General features: G+C 39.1%; 1 protein-coding gene across 1 annotated transcript in view; it reads left to right on the plus strand.

The window, feature by feature from the left end:
• Window positions 1–24,711, plus strand: part of tmeff2a (transmembrane protein with EGF-like and two follistatin-like domains 2a) — a 315,395-nt gene that overhangs the window by 32,151 nt on the left and 258,533 nt on the right. The window contains exon 2 of the mRNA XM_057852648.1: window positions 19,577–19,686. Within this exon, the coding sequence (XP_057708631.1) occupies window positions 19,577–19,686 (110 nt within the window). The remainder of the gene's footprint in view (window positions 1–19,576; window positions 19,687–24,711) is intronic.

Below are 24,711 nucleotides of genomic sequence, written 5' to 3' on the forward strand. Positions count from 1 at the left end.
CGTTCTGGGTCTGGTTCTTGTCGCTGGTTGCGGGTCACTGAAAAAGGGCAGAGGCACAGACAAGGTACAGGCTATAGGCAGGAATCTGAAAAGTCGAAAAAGGTGTATCAAGGCCTTGGAACGCAAGGTGACTGGAATACGCTGGTAAGTTGCTGTAAGGGCTAACAAACTTGCACTGAAACAGAGGGCTGTGGGTGTTTAAGTAGGGAAGCTATTATGAGGTTCAGGTGTGCAGATGTGTGGAATTAGTGATAATGACTGGGAGGAAAAAACAAAAAATATACAGGCCTGCTGCTGTGCTCCAACTGTGTTTACAACTTCCGAGTGAAACCGTCACTGTACATAATGGACCTATCGCAAAAACACGCCCCCAATCACAAAAGTCGGACACCTAGCTGTAGAATTGCATAGGAATGCTGTGTGGTCGTGATTTAAAACATCTTTTTTTAAACTTCAAAATAGCAACAACATGATGGTTTAAAGCTGGTACCTGAAAATTCCGACACCATGTACCCTGAAAGTTTGGGTAAAGGATTTTTTTAAATGCCTTTTTCAAACCCTAAAAGAAGGCTCGTCAAATGCATTCTATGGATAAGGCTCTGTGGTTGAGCACATAATCAACTGAATTTCAAGACAGTCACACAAAGACACTTATGCTTAATGATCGATTTGTAAAAAAAAAAATAAAAAAAAATCAATAATATTTGATATAGGGCTGCAGCTATCTATTATTTCAGTAGTCGATTAATCTATCAACAAATTTGTGACATATTTATGTCACACTGCTGTTGCCATAGTGTGCACTTCCTGTGGGGGTGGTATTACAGTATAAAAAGGAATCTCTGTTATGTCTCTGTGATATATTTGATGAGAAGCACACTGAAGAAGGAAGTGTTGTTCCATTCAAGTCTCGGCCTTACATGTACTTAGCTCAGGGAAGTACATAACAAAAGTGGCGACGAGGACGTCTGGACCTACGTCAGCTTGGACGTGCTGTTTTTGGAGTTTACTGCGGGTCGCGGTGCTCCTGGGGACAGACGGTGCCGACCTCAGCTTCCACGTCGTGACTTCGTGGGGAGGACGAGCGGAGTTTTCAAAAGGAGCTTGAAGGTGCTGTATAACCAGGCTCTGTTGGTCTTTTTGATGAGCTTGTGGAAGCTAACGAAATAGCGGAAGAGAAAGTGGTGCCCACGTTTTTTAGCGTTATTGGGCCAAAGACTTTCAATTTACTGAGAAACTTGCTTCAACCCGATAAACTTGGTAGTAAAACGTACAGGGAAATCGTGGAAACTCTTAATGGACATTTTTCACCCAAGCCCCTTGTGATAGCAGAGAGATTCCGATTTCACAGGAGAAATCAGGAAGAGGGGGAATCTGTCACTGTGTTCGTAGCAGCGCTGCGGAAGCTGGCTGAACATTGTGAGTTTGGTGATGTTTTAGAAGACACATTAAGAGACAGATTGGTATGTGGACTGAGAAACGAAGCAACACAAAAGAAGTTACTCTCAGAAAGTGGACTGACATTAAAGAAAGCCTTTGATCTAAGCGTGGCTATGGAAATGGCTTCAAAGGAGGCTCAACAACTGAACATTACGAGCCGAATACACCAACTGGCAAGTACCCAAAGCAATGTTGCTGGTCCCTGTTTTAGGTGCGGTAAAACAGGGCACCTTTCCTCCACCTGCTGGTGCAAAGAAATGAACTGTCATCATTGTGGGAAGAAGGGTCATGTTGAGCGTGCCTGTCGGAAAAAAACAAGAACAGACAAAGATAAGGAAATGAATGACAAGAAGAAAACAAAGAAATATGTATGCTATTCGTGACAAAGTCGAGGCTGACCTGGATGCGTTGGTCAAAAGTGGGGTTTTGGAACCAGTCACCACCAGCGAATGGGCGACACCAATTGTGCCGGTTCCGAAAAAGAATGGCGGAATTCGCACATGTGGCGATTTTAAAGTGACTTTGAATCCGGTGTTTGTGTGGAGCAGTACCCACTTCCATTGATCGATGATTTGTTTGCAGGTCTGAGCGGTGGTCAAAAATTCAGCAAAATTGACCTCAACCAAGCTTATCTGCAGATGCATGTGGATGAAGAATCACGGGAGTGGCTGACAATTAACACGCACAAGGGACTTTTCAGATATTGCAGATTACCTTTTGGCATCACATCTACTCCTGCTCTGTTTCAACGGGCTATGGATCAAATTTTGAGTGGATTGCCAGGTGTACAATGTTACTTGGATGACATTCTCTGCACCGGTGCCAACGACGAGGAGCATCTTCGCAACCTGGATGCTGTTTTAAAAAGGCTAAGGCAGTATGGTCTTCGAGTGCGCAAGGAAAACTGTGAATTTTTGAGACCATCGGTGGAGTATCTCGGGCATGTGATAGACCACGAAGGACTACACAAGGCTCCATCAAAGACAAAGGCAATTGTGGATGCACCCGCCCCAGAAAATGTGAGTCAGCTTAGATCTTTTTTAGGTCTATTGAACTATTATGGACGGTTTATTCCCAATTTGGCATCACTTCTTAAACCATTGCATGAGCTGTTGTGCAAAGATGAAAAATGGAAATGTACGAATGAGTGTAACAAAGCTTTTCGAAATGCGAAAAACGCCCTGCTGGCATGTGATGCTTCACCCTATGGGGTGGGTGCTGTCATCTCCCATGTGTTCCCGAACGGAGATGAAAGACCAATTGCTTTCGCATCGAGAACACTTAACAAAGCAGAGTCAAACTATGCTCAATTGGAACGAGAAGCACTGAGCATTATTTTTGGTGTGAGGAAGTTCCACCAATATTTGGATGGAAGGAAGTTTACTCTGTTAACGGATCACAGACCACTGACAACGATTTTGGGACCTCATGCAGGAATCCCTTCACTGGCTGCTGCACGTCTTCAGAGGTGGGCTTTGTTGTTATCAGCTCACTCATACGACATCAAGTATCGTACAGCTGATTTGCATTGCAATGCTGATGGACTTTCGAGGTTGCCGCTTCCTGTCACAAAACATGAACCTACCTCAGTGGACATATTCTATTTCCGAAATGTTGAACATGCACCAATTTCAGCGTCGCAAGTAAAACGTGCAACTCGGAACGACCCCGACCTGTCAGTCGTCATGGACATGGTAATTAAAGGACAAACCAAGTGTGAGAACACCGCTCTCAAACCTTTTTTGGATAGGAGGTGGGAACTTTCTGTTCAATCGGGTTGTTTGCTGTGGGAGAGGAGAGTGATTGTGCCACAGTCATTGCGTGCTAAAATGCTTACGCAACTGCATGCTGGTCACAGTGGTATTGTTAAAATGAAAGAAATGGCAAGAAGTTATTTTTGGTGGCCAGGATTAGATAAACAGATCGAAGAGACGATAAAAAGTTGTTCATCTTGCCAGAAGATTCGCAACAATCTACCTGCAGCCCCACTTCATCCTTGGGATTTTCCTCGGGACCCTTGGCACCGCATTCATATTGACTTTGCGGGGCCTTTTGAAAATCGAATGTTTCTGGTTACTATCGATGCCCATAGTAAGTGGCCAGAGGTACCTATCATGAAATCAACCACATCGGAAAAGGCAATTGAAAAGTTAGGGGAGATGTTTAGTCGTTTCGGAGCCCTGCACAACTCGTCTCAGACAATGGCCCCCAATTTGTGTCAAAAGAAATGGTTGAATTCCTGCAAGCCAATGGGGTTCAACACATTAAGTCGGCTCCCTATCACCCGGCAACCAACGGCCTGGCAGAGAGGTTTGTGCAGACCCTCAAACATGCTCTCAAAGCATCACAAGGGCAAAGTACACTCCATCAGAGACTACACGAATTTCTCCTCAAATACCGAACATCTGTGCATGCAACTACCAAAGCATCGCCAGCGAGCCTCATGTTTTCTCGAGAGATACGAACTGGCATGGATCTTCTGAAACCACCAACCCTGAGTGAGATTGTTCAAATGGATCAATGGAAGCAAGTCAAGTACAGAGACCTGCATTCCAAGAACCGAGTTTTTGCACCTGGTGACTCTGTTATGGCCCGGAGTTACCAGAGTAAGGAAAAGTGGGCCCCTGCCACCATCATTGCTCAAACCGGGCCTGTTTCCTACACCGTTCAGACAGCTGATGGTGTTTGGCGTCGCCATGTGGATCAATTGTTGGGAACATCAGACACTACTCCAGAACTGTCTATTGATTGTGATGATGCTAGCAGTGTAATTATACCAGAAATGTCTAGCTTACCGGGTGTGTCAAACCCAAACAATCCTGCTGTAATTGTGTCTAATTCAACCAATGCACAAACGGAACCTGAAATGGTATCGGAACCTGTTTCCACAAGTGGGAAATCGGAAGTGACTGTTGAACGTCGTTATCCTGCACGCGACAGGCGACGACCGCCTGATAGATTGGATTTATAAGTAATAAGTAATGAGGGGAAAACAGGAGGTATTTTTGTGTTTATTTCTGGGACATGTTATGTAAGGGGGGAGGAGATGTGACATATTTATGTCAAACTGCTGTTGCCATAGTGTGCACTTCCTGTGGGGGTGGTATTACAGTATAAAAAGGAATCTCTGTTATGTCTCTGTGATATATATGATGAGAAGCACACTGAATAAAGAAGTGTTGTTCCATTCAAGTCTCGGCCTTACATGTACTTAGATCAGGGAAGTACATAACAAAATTAGTTCGAATAATTGAGTAATCCGATTAGGAACATTTAATGCTTTGAAGAATACATTGTAGGAGACTTAAAACAAAGGTTTGGTAAGATTGCAATTGCAAAAGAGCATTAAATGTGAATACAAATTAAAATTCCTGAGTGTTTCTTCAAACATTGAGCGCCTTGAAAGGTGGAAAAGCGCTATATAAGTATAACACCCAACACCAACCCAACTATGCAGGATTGCACTTTAATTTAAAAATGAATTATAATGGCTGATTTTAGCCTAAAACGGTATATATAAAATTTTTTTAAAAATCAGGATCTAAATACCACAAAAGAACAATTGGCTAACTTGCATAGCAAAAGTCCGCTAGCTTAAATGCTATAACAATGCTAACTTTGTTTATATTACAATGCTCTTAACAAATCGTTCAAACACCCCCCCCCAAAAAAAAAAAAAAAAAAACCGCTAAATATTGAATAACTACAAACTATATTACGAATGCCTAAAAAACACATTAGCTTGAACAAAACTTACCTTATGCTGGTCTTAACAGGGAGCAGCTGGATTGAGCCATGTCAATTGACTTATATAATATTCACTGTTGTCAATATAGAGCAGTGTATCCACCCAAATCAATAAAACTAAATGCAAACTCTTTCAAAACAAACCATTGGAACGCCACCCAAATTAAACGAATACTCCAAGCAGGAAAATTTGATTCAAAGCTTTCTTCTATTTGAATTGCTCGAGTTAATCGATTAATCATTGCAGCACTAGGCAAGTCAAGGCAAGGCAAATTTATTTATATAGCACAATTCAACACAAGGCAATTCAAAGTGCTTTACATCACATGAAGACCATAAAAATCACATTTAAATCAACACAACGTAAAAACCAAGACAAAAGATCGCATTTAATCACAGAATAAAAATAAATAAATAAAAATAAAACAAAAATAAAAATAAAACAAAAACTACTACTAATAATAATAATTGAAATCAGCAATGGAGATAAGCACAAGAGGAATAGAAAGCAGATAGATTGAAATATATAGACAGTTATGGATATGCAGTGCTAAACAAAAGCGTTTTTAGCCCTGATTTAAAGGAGCTAACAGTTTGAGCATACTTCAGACGTTCGGGTAACTTGTTCCAGAGGTGAGGAGCATAATAACTAAATGCTGCCTCACCCTGCTTGGTTCTTGTTCTTGGAACATGCAGCAGACCGGTTCCAGACGACCTTAGGGGTCTAGATGTCTCATAGGAATCTAACAAGTCAAGCATGTATTTTGGTCCAAGGCCATTAAGTGTTTTGATGACGAGCAGTAGTATTTTATAGTCTATCCTTTGACTCACTGGAAGCCAGTTTAGCAATTTCAAAACCGGTGTAATGTGGTCCAGCTTCCTTGTATTTGTGAGGACTCTGGCTGAAGCATTCTGTACTAGCTGCAGCTTCCTGACTGATTTTTTATCAAGACCTTTAAATATACCGTTGCAGTAGTCTAATCTGCTGAAAATGAATGCATGCATAAGTTTTTCCATGTCTTGTTGAGTCAGAAGCCCCTTAATTCTGGTTATATTTTTTAGGTGGTAATAAGCGGATTTAGTGACGGACTTTAGATGGCTATCAAATTTTAGGTCTGAGTGAATAATTACGCCAAGGTTTCTGACTTGATTTGTAGCTGTAAGTGACATTGTGCTAAGATGGCTGCTTATCTTTTCCTTTTTTGGCCCAAAAATGATCACCTCTTACTTCTCCACATTTAACTGGAGAAAATTCTGGCACATCCATTCATTGATTTGATGAATGCATTTACTCAGGGAGACTAAGGGACTATAATCATGTGGGGACACAGAAATGTACAGTTGTGTGTCATCTGCATAGGCGTGATAGGAGATGTCATACTGTTCCATTATCTGAGCTAACGGAAGCATATAGATGTTAAATAAGAGTGGTCCAAGAATTGACCCTTGAGGGACTCCACACGTGAATTTGGTTCGTTCTGACTGATAGTTTCTGATTGACACAAAGAAATCCCTATCATGTAAATAGGATGTGAACCACTGAAGAATAGTGTCAGTAAGCCCTACCCACTGTTCCAATCTGCTGAGTAGTATGTTGTGATCAACCGTGTCAAATGCGGCGCTGAGATCCAATAGTAGTAGAACAGATGATTTGCCTGCATCGGTATTCCGACGAATATCATTTAGGACTTTGATAAGCAACTTGATAAGCACTAATTTGTTACAATGTAGTAAAAATGTAGACTTAACTATTAACGTTAGTTTGCTTAGATTTGACTGCCTACTTGTTTACTAGCCTGTTATTAAACAAATAAAATATAATTAATATAGCTAGGAAAAAAATATAATCTGGCGATATATCGTGATCCTTTATGTCACAATCCGTGTATCGATACTTTTTTATGAGTATCAGTACTTTGGACTATTGTGCTGCGCCAACGCAGCACCGGCCACAAGCCAACAAAGAGAGATGTGCCGGTGTTCTGCCAAAATCTGCTACATCGGCGAAGCGTCATGAGTCGAATGAGTCATACGTATGAGTCGAATTTGACACCCAAAGTACTACCGTGCGCTCTAAACTTGTCTTGTTTGAATGCATACGGGCGGAACGTACTAAAATAATGCCTTAAGAAAATACTTAAATGTAGCTATATCAAATAAGGACGGTTTAAATATGCTACGTGACTAATGTGGTCAACTGCTTCAAAGCGAACACAAAAAAACACAATGGTTAAATGTAGGATAGGGTAATACATGAAAAAAGTATTTTTGAGGCAATGAAAAGGTACTAAAAAAACTAAATAAAAACAAAAATAGTGAGTACTCGCCGCTTCTAACCGATGTGCGCATGCGTATGGATGTTTGCGCAATTGCGCTGAGCATTGTGTAGCACGTTTCGCCGCGTAGTAAGGAATGGCCGAACACCAGTCCAATCACTCTCCGGCCTGCAGCTTTTCTTGGTCAGCAGTGCGCTCAAGATTGCTTGTTAAAGTTAACTATGAGTGATAGCAGTTGAGGCTTTGAGGTTGCCAGAGAAGCCTGGGAGAGCTATACTTGAAAGACGCTGCATCATTGAGGTTGTTTATTAAACAATTGCGGTGGTGTGAGTGGCAATTCATTGTGTGTGTGTTTAAGTGTTCTCAGCAGTTTGAGCGGATTTGAGTGGACTGACTCAATGAAGCATTTAATATAAACAAGTATTTTTCTACGTTATTCTTGTTTAGAAATAATTCAGTGGGACAGTAACCTAACCTAACAGTAAAACTGTTTTTTTTGTGTGTTTTTTTTCAATATCGTATCGTGACTCGGTATAAATAACGTGTTAAAAAGTGTTTTAAATAATGTATGTTCTATTTTGCACTGGAGCAGTTGCTGCAACAGTTAATACACTTTTCTGTGTAAAAAAAGGAATAAATGTCAAATGGCATCTAGTTAAAACGGAGATACATGCCCCTGTGTTTTTATAAACTTTAAAAGGTCATATGTTGCCATAGTTGAAGTATCGCAATACGTATCGCCACACAGGTATCAGGATACGGATCGGATCGTGACAAAAGCGGATCGTCCCACCCCAAATAACTAATCTAAGCTGTCAAGACCCAGCAATGAAAGTCCAAAGTAAACACCACAAACTGTCTATAAAACAAGGACTTACATTTGCTTACGGACGCACACGAAGGAAAGTTCTCATGCACACACCTAGCATTTGGCTGCGGTCAACTTGAATGCTCTCTCAACCTTGAGCATTTATTTATGTCGTATTCATGTTGCACATGTACGTTTATGATGTAAGTTATTTATTTAGCAACTCTGGTTAATATTCAGAATCCAAATGAATGTAAAAGACTGCTTATTCGTTGCCACAAATGTTTTAGACAAAAGACATGACATCACGTAACTGAGTAGCTAACGTTATAGCTAGATAGATATTTGGCCTGTGAGGTTTCTTGCTTTTAAGTTGTGGGTGGTAGCAATTTGCCTCGATTGTAATAATGGTCTACACTCTGTAAAGGTTAATAACAGGCACCTGCGGCGGGAGGGGGCGGGTGCTTGAGCACCTACCCCTTTGCCCCTACATGCTCAAAGTGCCCTTTTTGACTGGGCTTTTTTTTTTTACTGTGCGTATGTGTGTGCTGGCCCCGAAAACGTGTGGCGCTAAGCCGGAGCGTAACCCCAACACCGCACGCTGTTCATCTGTGACCTGGGTGTGTGGTGAGGAGTCTTAGGACATCTGGTGGTTGAAAACAAAGGGTGTTACCCTATTAAACCGTATTCGAGCAAATACTGTAGTGAAAATTCTTACACCAGGTTTATTGTGGGGATTTAAAAAAAAAAAAAAAAAAAAATGTAATTTTCTCTTATATAGTTTTCTACTTTAATAATGAATTACCCTCTGCCCCAAGGCTTTTTTGACCCGTGTGTCTCTACTCTTTATAGGCAACCATATTTGTCCGTTCTCTTCACAACATTATCTAGAAAGGTACACATCTTTAAGTACTCTAATAATTAAATAAATTTTGAAAAAACTGTGCTGATGGTGGCTCAGTGAACAGTGATTGATTTGGTTTGTACTCAGATGAACAAGTTGAAGTTTTGATATAGAGGTTGAAGGAAGAAAAGAGGCAAAGACTGACTGAGTCACAGCCAAAAAGTGTTGATGACAGTGTTGATTTCTTTTCGCTGTTCCTCCCTCCCAATTAAAGTCTGTTACAGTCACCGCAAATTTTACTGTAAAACTAGTTAAACTGGAAGTTATGCTGTTGTAAGGTGTATTCAATTTTTATTCATGTGCCCTTTTTGATCTATGAGCATCTGCCCCTCCATCGGTCTCTGCACGACCCTGTTTAATACCATGGACATACTGCTCCACTGCATACTGCAACCCTCTCTGTCTGCTTCTAGACGGAATTTATTTAAAAGAAACAGACATTTCATAAAAAAAAACAGGTCTATTGCCAGCTGTGGTGGTGCAAATTCAGAAATTTGAACTCCTGCCCTCATCCATAAATCTTTCATTCACTCAGTCACTGTCATTGAGAGAATTTGACAAAACCTTGGGTTGACCGAGTTTTACAAAGAGGTGAGGCTTTGCGATATATCCATTGGGGAATTCATGAAATGTGTGAGTGTTCTGTTAATAAAGGTATATTAAAAGTCATCCTGGCTTGTGCCGCTTACTGAAGGGAAGCTAAATTCCTATCATTAATCTGGTGAGCGAGCACCACAACATACTGGGTATTTACACACAAAATCACATTTTCAAATGTAGATTTTTTTTTACTCACTCCATTAAAAGGTTTCTTTACCTCAGGTATAAGAACTAACACTTTCATTTCAGATTATCAAAATGTGTGTGCGGCTCCCAGTGTTGTCTTTTCTGTGGAAACGGTGGAAATGGCTCTTTGAGTGTTAAGGGTTATCAACCCCTGGTCTGATGTCACCTGTGATGTGTAGAAATCCACTCCACTATGACAGACAATGAAAAAAAATGTTTCATAGCTTTAGCTGTTGCATTATAAAATTCCATACTTTACAACACAAAAAAAACACAAGCATAAACTGTATAGAAATGTTACCTGTGAATTAATGAGATGTTTATTTTTAATTTAAGCCTAAGAATATCATTCACATATGTTGGAGTAAAAATTAGGTTTGACTTGCTGTTATTGCTGAAGTCTTGCCTGTGGAATAGGTTAGTTACATTTTCCTACAGCTAATCAGTCGATGGCCCTTAAAAAAGTAGACAGATGATGTCCACTGTTAAGATTACCTCCTCTGGTTCTCTATGAGCTGAGAGCTTTGTCTCATCCCAGACACTCCAAGCACCTCTTATGTCTACGCTCTCGACTCAGCGACTGTATATTTGCTCAGAGAGATCGCACTTTATGGTCATTTATGGCCTTGGCAAATTGCAGGTTGATTTCACCATCGGTCTAACCCGCTGTGCGTTTATGACTGCTTGGTTGTCATGAGTAGGAGGCTTTTTTTTTTTTTTTTGAAGTGGTGTGAGCTGTGGTTATTGTAGAAAGAGGCACGGAGGACCCTTAATATCTATTGTCCAAAGAAATCTATTAAAAGAAAATGGCATATCACCATATTACTTGTCAAATGGCTCCTGTGAGCTGGGGAAGATGACAAGCAGTTGCACTAATGAATCTTAGAGTGTGGCGTTATATACGTATGTTTGGGATATAATTTGAAGTAAAATTAGAGCAGTAGGCTAAGATACAGTTTTATAAAATTGGGACAGTGGGCCCAAATACAGTGGTACTTCTTCTTACGAACGTCTCTACGTAAAGAATTTTCAGGTGAAGACACGCCTCAACGGTAAAATCTTGCCTCTTGTACTCGCAGCTCCCAGAGTTTACTGAAAGTAATATACTTATAGCTGCTCTGCCATTAGATATTGCCTAGAATTCCTGGCATCCAGTTAGATAAGAAAGACCTCTACTGTATGTGTATGTGTGTATCCCAGCATTCTCGTCATTCGCCCTTCATGTTCCGACAGCTGTAAATGACTGTATTAACTTTTATTCTTTACTCTATTTTTTTTTCTGTTATGCACAACTCTGATTTTATGATTATTGTGCAATAATCTAATTGTAACATGTATTTATCACACATTTTGATGCATTTTTATGCATTATAAAAGAGTTATGTCTTAATTTTGGGGGGCTTGGAAAGGATCTGGGCATTTACATGGAAAACGCGTCCCGACTTACAGAATTGTCAAATTATGAAATTCCTTCCAGAACCAGTTAATTTCGTAAGTAGAGGTGCCACTGTATCTCATATGGAGACAAACCATGAATTGCACCACATTCTTTCAGCTTGCAATGTAATTTTCAGATAAACTAAATGATTGAATTCAATTAATGTTTCTATGAATCCAAAAGAAAGAGAGTTGCAATTTTATGTACCACAAGCTCGATCACTGTTGCCCATGCTGATGAAGGGGAGGGGTGATTTACGTGATTTAAGTGTATTAACGTGCATACAGTTCATTCAAAACATTTTATGCTTGCAATTGTTTTGATTGTTCAAACATGTTTAAATTACTTTAAGAATGTGTTTTAATGATCTTAAATGTGTTAAAAGCATGTGACATGAATATTTTAAGTAGAGATAAACCAAAATGGGATTTTCCAAAGCCAGTGTTGATATCTTAAAAAAAACAAATTCAGCCAACTGCCGATATCCAAAGCTGATTTTGGAAGCTGATACACGTTTTTATAAAGCACGTAACCATTTGAAAAAAATTGCTTGAACAGCTTCAGTTTACAATGATGACTTACTGTAAGACTTAAAGGATTCATTCAGTCCAGTGCTACCAAACCAACGAGCGCAGCACTTCTTTTTATGATTATACTAACTCATCAAGAAGATACATTACTTTCAAAATTGAACCCACAAGGATGTCACAACCAGATGTAATGAAATGAGAGTGAAAGTTGAAAAGGATGCGCGCCATGCTAAAGCTTATGCTAACGCGAATGCTACACTAATGCTACGAGTTACATTTAGAGTGTAAGGCTCACTCAGTCAATTCCTTAAAAGGCTAAAGCAGGGGCCGGGAACCTATGGCTCGCGGACCAGATATGGCTCTTTTGACGGCTGCATCTGGCTCGCAGACAAATCTTCAATTATTAGAAAAAAAAAAAAAAAAAGGTTCGTTATGTAATGGGAAGGGCGTTCGGACCTCGAGGAAAACCTTGCTTCAGTGCCACAAGGCAAGCGTTAAAAGGACAACCAGTAAGGAGCGCTCACGTTTTCCATTGCTAATCCAGTGATCAGGCGACATTCAAGACAGGTGTGGCAGAGGAGAACGTCTGAAAAGTCTGATGATGCGAGTGGCATTCAGTTGAAATAATAGAAATGCATCTTTAGCGTGGTGCAGACAGAGATTAAGTGCTTCAGTCTGTTGCTACACATTTTTGTTTTATTTTCATTTTTCTTGTACACCTGAAAAAAAGAAAAAAAAAAAAAAACAACGTCCATCTCGCATTGCTGCACACAGTGTGGTGGTCCTTGCCCACACTCCCCTCTGCTGGCTTTTATTGTTATGACACTTCCTGTTTTGAATAATGGTATCAGCTTTAACCTGGCTCACCTCGGAGTGCACCTGCAGCTCATCATTAATCAACACTGCTTATAAGGAGCGGCCCGGGCAGCAAGCAGGTGCCAGATGATTCTGCCAGTCACCATTGGACACTCACCCAGCCAGGCCTCCTGACAGAACAACGCCGCCTGCCACAGTCACAACCTGGATCATCAACCCTTCCAGCCACTCCACACCTTGCATGTCTTTAATAAATACCATTTCACTCTACTTCAGCTTCCGGGTCGCACTTTGGTCCGCATCGCCTTCGCCTAGCCTGCCTTAACACACAGAAGGCTAATTTCTTATTCGCTCTAAAATGCGAATTCTTATATAATAAACAAATACAAGTTTATGTGACAAAACATTTAACTTCTGCATTGTAGACACTACTAGCATTCACTCGTCGTCCGCTCGCCATTACGAACACATCTGCAGTCATACATAAACATACTTAACGATGAACATATTTCTGAACTATATTAACACACGGTACACGTCAAAATCGTACTGAAATAAAGCAATCAGCTAATATACACAGTCAAATTATACTCTTTTTCTCACCTGAAACAAGAAAAAAAATACTAGTTTATAAGTCTCGCATTGCTGCAAAAACGGCTCATTTCTTATTCACTCTAAAATGCGGAATTTATTACCCATGCACGCCAAGAAGCGAACGCTGCCCCTTATTGGTTTCAAACCAGAAGTACACCAGTCTTTTCAGGCTGAAACTTGCGTGTATATTTTCCACAACAAAATAAAATGAAGCATTTTAAACAAAGGGGGAACCTAACTGTGGAGACAACAAAATATTAAAGTAACTATTTTAATATTATTTAATTATTATTTATTATCTAATAATTTAAATTATTATTATTTGTATAAGTTATTAAAAAAGAATTCAGAAAGTTACTGTTCTTTAAAAGTGTTAAAATTACATAAAATGCACATATTAATTGTGTTTTGTTTTAAATATATTGTATGGCTCTCACAGAATTACATTTAAAAATATGTGGTGTTCACGGCTCTCTCAGCCAAAAAGGTTCCCGACCCCTGGGCTAAAGCAATATAGCATATTCTCTAATGCAATAGAGGTGTGCGAAATTTCGGATTCTTAGATTATTCGCGATTCGGCCGTGGAAGATTCGAGAACGATTCACAAACATCCAAATTCCGATTTATGAAATATGTCAAGTATAGCGGAACTAAAACACAGTCAGCATGCTTCAGAATTAAGGGGCTTCTGACTCAACAAGACATGGAAAAACTTATGCATGCATTCATTTTCAGCAGATTGGACTATTGCAACGGTATATTTACGTGTCTTGATAAAAAATCAGTCAGGAAGCTGCAGCTAGTACAGAATGCTGCAGCCAGAGTCCTCACAAATACAAGGAAGCTGGACCACATTGCACCGGTTATTAAATCGCTACACTGGCTTCCAGTGAGTCAAAGGATAGACTATAAAATATAACTGCTCGTCTACAAAACACTTAATGGCCTTGGACCAAAATACTTGCTTGATTTGTTAGTTCATCTGGAACCGGTCTCCTGCATGTTCCAAGAACAAGAACCAAGCAGGGTGAGGCAGCATTTAGTTATTATGCTCCTCACCTCTGGAACAAGTTACCTGAACATCTGAAGTATGCTCAAACTGTTAGCTCCTTTAAATCAGGGCTAAAAACGCTTTTGTTTAGCACCGCATATCTGTCTATATATTTCAATGTACTTGCTTTCTATTCCTCTTGTGCTTATCTCCATTGCTGATTTCAATTATTATTAGTAGCAGTTTTTGTTTTATTTTTATTTATTTATTTTATTCTGTTTGTGATTAAATGCGATTTTTATGTATAATTTTATTTCCTATTTTGATTGTCTTGGATTTTACGTTGTATTGATTTAAATGTGATTTTTATGATCTTTATGTGATGTAAAGCACTTTGAATTGCCTTGTGTTGAATTATGCTATATAAATAAATTTGCCTTGCCTTCAGGACGCAAAGAGGAAAGGACTGAGAGTAAACATCATGCTTGTCATTACCAGGGTAATGACAATGCTCAATTCAAGGCTCTGGCTCAACTCATGCCACTAGATAAAAAAAAACAATAATACCGGACTGTTGCCGAAAGCCGCTACAAACTAAGTCCACATAATGCTACGGTAGATATCACATGTATAAAGAACTAGATGCGAAATGACAGACTCGGCAGCGTTAGCAACACATGTATAGAAAACTAGATGCAAAATGACAGACATGCGGTGTTAGTAAACAGTCGCCATCTTAAAGCAGCAGACTTCCCTGGTAGGCTGTTGTAGCAAAACTTCCAAGCGAACCTAATTAACTTTTTATTCGAAATCCTCCTAAATCGGCAAATTCTTAACTTGAATCTATCTTTAAAACAGTTTTAAAAGTTTCACACGTCGAAAGTAGACAAAATGGAAATTATGGAATAACGGGAGAAATGTTAACAACTTTAATGGTTGATTCAAAACATTAAATTAATTGAATGTAGTTTAAAGCTGCTGATACAGAATGGGGACTTGTGCATCAATATTCGATTAATAATCGAATGGAAGCCTCTGAATCGTAATTGAATCGTTAGGTGCCTAAATATTCCCACCTCTATAATGCAAGATACAAAAAAATCTTACAATATTTACAAAACAGGCAAGCTTGAAGCTTCCTATAGCAGCCTGCCTTCAAACTGCTGCAGAGTCCTTCCGAGGTCCTAATGTCAGTTAGCAGCGACCACAGTTGCCCACACAGATGCCTGATCAAAATCCTTTTATACCGGCTTATTTTTTTCTGTTAATCGGCCGATGGACGATATTGGAAAAAAGTCCATATATCGGCCCGATATACTGGCCAGCCGATACATCGGTCGAAGTCTAATTTGAACTACTTTATGTTGTACATTAATTATCTCATTCACTCCCAGCCATTTTCACTGGAGCAAGGCCCTTGCTCCAGGCCGTTTTACTGGATTTTGACTGATTTTGCAAGGCCCACAGAAAATTCTGTTCTATTGCTATATAAACATGGAACCCACCAAAAGAAAGATTACACTCTCTTCTTTCAGCAGAAAAAAGTAAGTTCATATCTTTTTCCATTCTTTAGAAATCAGCATTAGAAAATAGTTTAGTTTGAGCAATTTTCCAATTTTTGATGAAAAAACAGAGAAATTGAGCTTTTTGAAAGAGCATACATTTCAAACATAACTTTGACTTTAACGCAGCCATTTTTCGCTTTTGTGACATCCCAAACATCTGAATAATGTTTTTGTTCTACAAAATAATGTAAACAACAAGACAAAAAGAGCTTTTGATCGCAAAGTAACAATTTTCAGCTTTGTGCTTTCGAGATAAATTGAATCACAACCCAGAGATGTCTCTTTTGAAAAAAAAAAACCCGTAAAAGACGTACAGTATAAATAAATCTTTTGGACACTGAAACAATTAAAAATAGAACGCATTTATACGTTTTTGGGAGCAAATGAATTAATGTATTAGTAGTATATGTCCATGCCTTTATTGTTTACCTTGTTAGATTTGCATTACTTATAAATTGATATTTACATTTTTGTGCAAGTTGAACGTCAGATGATTCAAAATACATCGACTGCAGCTGACAAATGTGTAACGTTTTTTCACAACAGACTTTAAAGAAGCCAAACATGTTCATAAACTCAAGCAGTCTTGTCGTTTAATTGAAACCCGCAGACAACATTCCCACAGTGCGAGTTTATTTCAATGATATCTCCCCCCAAAAAAGCCCAGCGCAAACAAACACGGTTTCATCTCTTTCTACAGGGACTACACGCAGCATCTCAAGAGAATTGCTAAAATCCCTTTAGGTTATCATCGGGTGAATATTAATCAAACAAACATGGAGTATATAGATAATGGATCTGGTTTTGAAGTTCAAAAGCAAAAGTAATTACGACATGGCTTTTTTAGAAGAAGGATTTTCTTATGAGATTTTGTAAATAGGCAGTGCCTCATATCCTGTAGCTATTGTAGCCATTATCATGTGCTTCAACAATAATTCATGCATTGTCATGGAAGCTCTCTGAGTGCAATTCAGGTTGTCTAATACCAGACTTGTGCTGCTCTTTGATTGGATACTGGATGATTTGATTAAGTCTTTGGAGATTTTTTGTGACATATGAGTCATGTCATAAACTCCCCATCATAACTACCTTATGCCTTGGGAGGAGCCTTGTTGTATACAAACACAAATTAACATACGTAATAATTGGAAAAATAGGGTAAGATATTTTGCTGAGCCACATTTTGACTAGTTTTCATGTGCCCTCACTAATACAGTGGTACCTCTACTTACGAACGTCTCTACATACAGAATGTTCAGGTCACGACACACCTCAACTGGAAAAATACAGCATGGGCTGCGACTCGCAGCTCCCAGAGTTTACTGAATGCAACATGATCATAGCTGCTCTCCCATTGGCTATTGCCTAGCATCTCGGGATCCTGGGATCCAATTGGCTAAGAGGGACATATACTGTATGTGTGTATTCCAGTGTCCTCTTCATTCGCCCCTCGTGTTCCGAAAGCTTTACATGAGTGTATTAACTTTTCTTCTCTACTATTTTATATTATTATTATTTAACACTATGCACAACTCTCATTTTTCGTCTTTTATAAAGCATAAAAATGCAATAAAACTCGTGTTTTGATGCATTTTTATACTCAATAAAAGATTTAAGAAAAGATGTCTAAATTTTGGAAGGCTTTGAACGGATCAGGAGATTTCCATAGAAAATGCGTCTCTATGGAATTTTCAGTTCACGAAACTGCTTTCAGAACCAAGTAATTTCGTAAGTAAAGGTACCACTGTATTTAACTGTGCCCTCAATGTTGGTTTGTTAGATGGGTATACAGTGATCCCACTCTACTTCAAACTTCGTGCCCTCAGTCCATCGCGGATTTTTTTTTCCAATTAAAAAACAAAAAAAAATACAGATGAGCTCTCACCCGAGCTGATCCCGTAGTCTCACTCTCCCTCTCTCCCTGCTCTTTGTTGGTCAGGCAGGGAGTGCGCTGGAGTTGTTTATTAAAGTTGACGATGATTGACAGACGTTTAATGTTTTGCCAAAGAAGCGAACTTCAAAGCACCGCATGTGTCAATCATCGTTTAACTTGTTCAACAGTTGCTGTGGCAATTCACTGTGTTTAAGTGATCAGCATGAGCTTCTCGGATGAAGCATTTAATAAAGCCAAGCATTTTTCCGCTTTATTCTTGTTTAAAAATAATTCGGTGGGACAGTAACATGTTTAAAAGTTATTATCATAATTATTACATTTGACGTGCTTGAAAACCATTTATTAAAACATATATGTATACATAATTTTTATTTATTTATTTATTTTTTTAAATCATACTTTGGGAATAAAAGTGAAAAACATGCCTTATATATATACTGTATATCTCTTTCCAATGCTAAATCTGAATAAATACATTGAACACAAACACTACTTTGCAGTTTTTCCACTTATCGCGGCAGGTACCGGTCCCTATATACCGTGAAAAACGAGGGATAACTGTAATTGTTGGACCAATATTACCCATCTATAGCCAGATATACAAAACAGGTCAAAGTGAAGACTTTGGATTTTACCAGTTTTTAAATGCCGGTAGTTGCTTGGTGTTTTCAGCAGAGGTGGGCGTAAGTCACAAACAGTGGTGTCTTCAGTTGAAGGTAAATTGACTCAAGAGGAAATCTTTGAGATATGAGTGAGTGTTTAATGGTATCATTACACTTAACTGACTTCACAGCCAGCAGTAGCAAGGCCAATAGTGAACAATTCATTCCAATAAGCAGTTGATCAAACACAAACGATGCAAACATCTCCTCAGTTATGCATCTTATTATTGATCTTCTGCTCAGAATGACTAATGTACTGATGAGCTAGAGAGGGATAGAGGTCGACCAATACATCGTCCGGCCGATATATCTGGCTGATATATGAAATTTTTCCAACAAGATTACCAAGAAAAAAGCAGATAAAAAAATGATTTTGATCAGGCATCTTTGTGGGCAAATGTGGCCGCCACTAACCGACGGTAGGACCCCGGAAGGACCCTGCAGAAGCTGGAAGCCTGGCTGCTACAGGTCATTTCAGGCTTGCCTGTTTTGTAAATATTGCAAGAATTTTTCTTGCATGAGAGAATATGCAATGTTGCTTTAGCCTTTGAAGGTGTTTTCTGAATTTGAGTAATCCTTACACTTTAAATTTAACTCGCTGTATTGTTGGTTTGGAAGCACTAAATCGATTTAATCTGATAAGTCTCAGGTCATCATTGCAAATTTTGAAGCTGTTGAAGCAATATTTAAAAGAAATTGCCTGTCATAATCTACGTGCTTTAAAAAAAATACCTCAAATATCGGCTTACTAAATCGGCTTCGGATATCAGCAATCGGCTGAATTTTGTTTTAGATATCAGTATCTGCATCGGCAATTGAAAATCCTATATCGGTCGACCTCTAGAGGGGGTGACATTGTTATAAAATTTACTGTTTTTAAAATGTGGCTCTTTATGTTAAAATGTGAGAATCACTCTTTATCACATTAAAATCTGAGATTTACCATGTTAAAACATTATGCTGAACTTGTCTTTTTCTCATTTGGCGTGTCAGCAATACACTTCTGTAATGACAAATGGTGCTCCATACTGTACATCAACCATGCTGTAATCCCAGCAACAAAATGTTGAAGAGTAAAAGGAATTTGCTTCATACTTGTTTTTTTGTGGAATTTTATCCTCCCAGGTTTTGATGACCGAGACACGGACCTGTTTTTGTGTGATACCAACACATGCAAGTTTGACGGCGAGTGCCTAAGAATTGGGAACATGGTGACTTGCATTTGTGACTTTAAGGTAAGATAGCAAGTCTATTACTATTTTTACTCTCCTTTTCTGTTTTCTTCACATGATACACAACAGCCGTTCTGTTAAAGCTCTCCGTACGCAACTTTCAATGAGCTGTCTCTTGTGGCAAGCGAGAAAGAAAGTCTTTTCCTTTAAACTAGGGCATCAGGAAACTGACTGAGAGCACCAAAAGAAAACACATATTCTAAAATGTGAATTCAGGAGTCTATGTTCTGTTGCTAGCAGCTAGCTTGTCTGAAGCTGTTTTGTAAGCACTATTGTTTTCAGGTTTTTCTTTAATGCTTCACTTTCTACACGCACAAGGAGATTATGCTCGGCTGCCCACTTTTGCAAGCAGTTGCCATGTTGTGATTTAAATAAATCCTGAAAAAGGAACAACGAAAGTCTTAACAGCATTCGTTACGACGTTACAATATTGTTGCTCCGCCTGGTTTTCCGAACACGAAAGTAGAGACTTCAGTGTAGGTCTCCTAATCTGAGTTAACAACAAGTAAGGGAAATGTCTGAAGCAGTATTTTAAAAAATGGGCTCTCATTTAAAGCTGTTTCACACTAGCTGCAGACCGGTGTGAAAGGGTGTGCGGCAACTAGGCCTGCACACCTGGGTTTGATGTTGCCAGAGACACGAACTTCAAAGCACCGCATGCGTCAATCATCGTTTAACTTGTCAAACCGTTGCAGTGGCAATTCATTGTGTGTAAGTGAGCAGCTTGAGCAGATTTTAGTGCACTCACTCAATGAAGCATTTAATAAAGCCAAGCATTTTGCTACTACTTTATTCTTGTTTAAAAATAATTCGGTGGGACAGTGACATGTTTAAAACTTAACTCACTTAACTCATAATTATTACATTTGAAGTGCTTAAAAACACTTTATTAATATATATATATATATATATATATATATATATATATATATATATATATATATATTATTTTTTTTTTTTTCAAGTTATACTTTGGGAGGGAAAAAAAAGAAAAAACGTCTTATATGTGACTCTTTTCAATGCTAAATCTGAATAAATCTATTGAGCACACTAGTGAGGCACGATAATAATAATAATAATAATAATTTTTCAACCGATACCGATAGCCGATAATTTCCTCCTCGTTCCAACCGATAACCGATAATGTCAAGCCGATAAGTCTATTAAAATATTTATGTACAATTTTTAAGTATACACAAGACAAAATATTACTGTGCAAAAATATAATTTATTACTCTTTTTTTTCAACATCAAATGTGAACAAGTAGTAAATTCCAACATCTAAATAATGACAGATTGTCTGACATTGTGTAATGATGAACTTTAGCAACAATTACTTACAGAGTAAATACCTAAGGTGCACAAAAATGCCTTTAAAAGTAAGCCATTTCTAACATATAACATTACTACACTGCAAAAACACACCTCCTTAAAACTAGTTAAATTCCCTTGCTTTCAGTGTAAATCTATTGGAAGTAATTGAAAATATCTGCCAGCACTTCAAGTATATTTCACTCAGATTTCTTGAAGAAAAATAGCTAGCTGAAAATAAGCTTAACAGCGTTATTTTAAGCAAAAAATTATCATACTTAATCCTAAAAAAACTTGTTTGTCAGATATGTTCTTTAATCAAGAATAGGTATGGTTCAAATAATTATTCAAAAGCAATTTTTTCTTGATTTAGGTGAAAAATGACAATTTTTTTTTAGATGTATGGGCTTAATAAGAAGAAATGGCAATATTTACATACTTCAAGTAAGTGGAATAATCTGGCGCGTTCATCTGTTAACTAGTCTTTAACACTCAAATAAAGATGGGGGAAATTATTTGACTAGATTTAAGAAGAATGATCTGATTAAGACGTCATAAGTTTACAGCCTACTGAATGCATTTTTACTGGCTGACTTCTTGTGAGTGTGGTTTAGAGCATGTTGAAATTATCATCTAACCACTGTGCCGTCATGATAAGCATGCTGACTTGACATCACTTGTCCAAATATCCGTGATGAAACTGATGTGATTGGCATGTTTTTCACAAATAATGGTGGTTCTATAAACTGCATTATTTTTTTATCCAGGGCTTTGGCTCTTGGGTTATTTCTGTCAAAAAAACGTCTTGTCCTTCCGCCCGTGCCCTTCAGTCAGTTCGTCCACCAAATTAGCACCTGCGCCAGGCCTTTTGTCTGGCCGTGGTGCTCGATGAGATGAACCGGAGAAGAGTGGCGGCGGCAGCTACGTTTGTACCGGATATCCGCCCGCTCCGGCCGGCTCGCCGCGGCGTATTCGGGGCCTGACTCTGCTCCGGACAGAGGCGCACGCCTAGCATCCCGCATGCCGTGGGGCAACGCTCGAGAAACTGGGGTGTTTGCCAGACCGGCCAGAGCGGCGGGCTCCGTAGGAAGACGGCTACTTGCCGACTATCAGTCTCGTGCCGGTGTTTAGCCTTAGATGGAGTTTACCACCCGCTTTGGGCTGCATTCCTAAACAACCCGACTCTGGGAAGGCTGCAGCGTCCATCGTCACAAGCCCCGTAGCAATGATTCGTGTTTGTGTGTTTACAACAGCTAAGCATTCGCACTAGCAGCAGCCTCTTATTCGTTCCAAAAATCTTTGTGATGCAGCTTTAAATGGCTTGTCGGGTTGGTTTTGAATGAGGACGCTTTTTTTACGCTTCATGGAACTTCTGCAGTGCATGTATTGCAGATGGCGAGAGCGTCGTTCTTTTTCACACACGGATAAATCCAGCCACGCTGATGACATGATCTCCAACTGCAGTGCCTCTGTTGTGTAACTCCGCCTCCTCAACCCCTCCTCCCTCAGGGGTTTAGAGAGGAGAGGGGTTGAGGAGGCGGCAGTGCTGAATTGGCCAAAACTGCTTCGGTTTCGCACATGTGGCAGCTAAATCAAGTATACAGTTATCGGATTGCATTCTCGGTTGAATTTTTTTCTTTAATCTGGATTATCTGTGTGACATCATAATTGCCATTATCGGCCGATAATTATTGGTAACCAACATTATCGTGATTCTTTCGAGCACACATAAAAAAAAAAAATTGGGGCGGGTGCTATTTCGCTTTTTTTTTTTTCTCGCAGGTTCTGGTCCCCATTAAACACGAAAAACAAGGGATCACTGTAGTCCAATCTCTGGATGTGTGATTTTTTTATTTTTTTGAACAGGCATTTGCGCGATAAAGGTATGATACATTTTTCAAAGTGTGTCGAAGGCCATCTCTACACGTAGCAGGGTATTTGGCAAAGAGAAGAACTTTTAATACAGTTTGGCCTATCATCCACACGCACATGCAAATTTTGGGCATTGAAAATGTGGGTTCTTAAAAACTCCGACCAAAGGGAAGATGTGCGATTTCTGCATTTGTGCGTGTGCATGTCCATTTCCGGGTTGCCCAGTTACCTTGCAGTTGATTTGTCGATTAATAAATCCGTTGCTGATTGGTTGTAGTGCCAGGTGACAGCAACAGAAATGGAAAAAAAAATCCCATTTTAATTTGTAAGCACTATACTGGTTGATGTCAAAACTGTTAGAGAATTAAATATCTATTCATAAATTTGTAGTTTTATGAATTTATTATGGAAGTATTTATCGGTTAAAAAGTACAAATTAAGGAAACTTTGCATGTCGATTTACAGTATGCGCCCCTAAAACTTTAAGTTAGGGGCCACTGTGCTCCTAGTAAAAAATGTTAGTCTTGAACCCTGAATATTTGAATATTAGCTATGTCAACAAAGTTGGAGCGTGAATCTTTTAGATGCCGTGATGACCTAGTATCTCGTAGCACCAAACAATTAAATATACCTTTTTGGACAACCCCTGATTATCCTAAATTTAACAACAAAGGTTTATCTTTCAGTCTGATGCCATCCCAGTTGGTTGAAAAATTGAGAGGAAAGCATTACCCTACCTGACCTTTCCACTGCATATGTTTAACGTGTTGTCATGCATAAGGTCCATTGAACCCAGTGTATCTAAACAGGGACTTCACAGGGAAGTGTAGAAGTAAGTGGAGGGGCGCAACTATGTAATCTACCAATCCATTTGAGCGTGTAAACTAAACATCTGAGAACCAAGAATCGGTCTTCTGTCGCTGAGCCTGTGGGCCACGTAACTACTGAAAATCAGTTGGCTGGAAATCCATCGTCACGATTTGCGATAATTACCCTCACGAAAGCAAGGCGGTGATCTAAAATGAGCCAAGTTTATGACTTCTTGTGAACCCCCGCGTCACCGCCACAGACCGCGGAACACTTGCTACAGTCGTAAACAACTCTGACACCGATGAGACCAAAGAATGAAAGGAGCTCGTTAATAACATACAGTAAATCCTAGAAACTATGCTATTCTTGATAATGGCTCACACTTAACTTTATGACCAGACTGATAGTAAAAAAATGAAAGGCCCAAACCAGACTATTGATTGGCACAACGTTTGCGAAGCCTTCAAGACAGATATGCAATAAGCGTCTTGAGAGAAATGAAGATTGCAAGATATGACATATGACACATTATTCCTATCTTATTTTTTCTTTCACCACGTTGGTCACTGGCTTTTTATCTCACTTTTGTACATCACTAAGATCAACGCTAAGCAAGTTAGATAAATGCCATTCGTCTTCGGGAGATCAAACACTGATATGGCTATCAGGTGGTCTCAGGCAATTTCTTTCCAGAGGAAAGCAGATCGTACGAGAATGTAGAAGTTAATACTGTGGGTTAATGTCTTGCTGTGGAAGACTGAAGCAGATGCCTTTGTTCTTGTTGTCAACTCACGTCGGATTTTTTTTTGCTAGCCTCGGCTGAAAATAATCAGCAAAGAATATAAATAGGCCGTTTTTAAATTTTATTTTTTTATACAGGTCAACAGTTTATTCGGGGATCAACAATATCAGTGGCCCGGACTTACTTTAAAAATCGTCAGAGCCACCAGAATGCTCCAACCAATGGCCCGGTGGGGCTGGTAAAAATAATGTGTTGATTTAAAAAAAAAAAGAAAAGAAAAAAAACCCCTCTTA

This window comes from Corythoichthys intestinalis, chromosome 12 (genome assembly GCF_030265065.1).
Source record: "Corythoichthys intestinalis isolate RoL2023-P3 chromosome 12, ASM3026506v1, whole genome shotgun sequence".
Taxonomy (NCBI): domain Eukaryota; kingdom Metazoa; phylum Chordata; class Actinopteri; order Syngnathiformes; family Syngnathidae; genus Corythoichthys; species Corythoichthys intestinalis.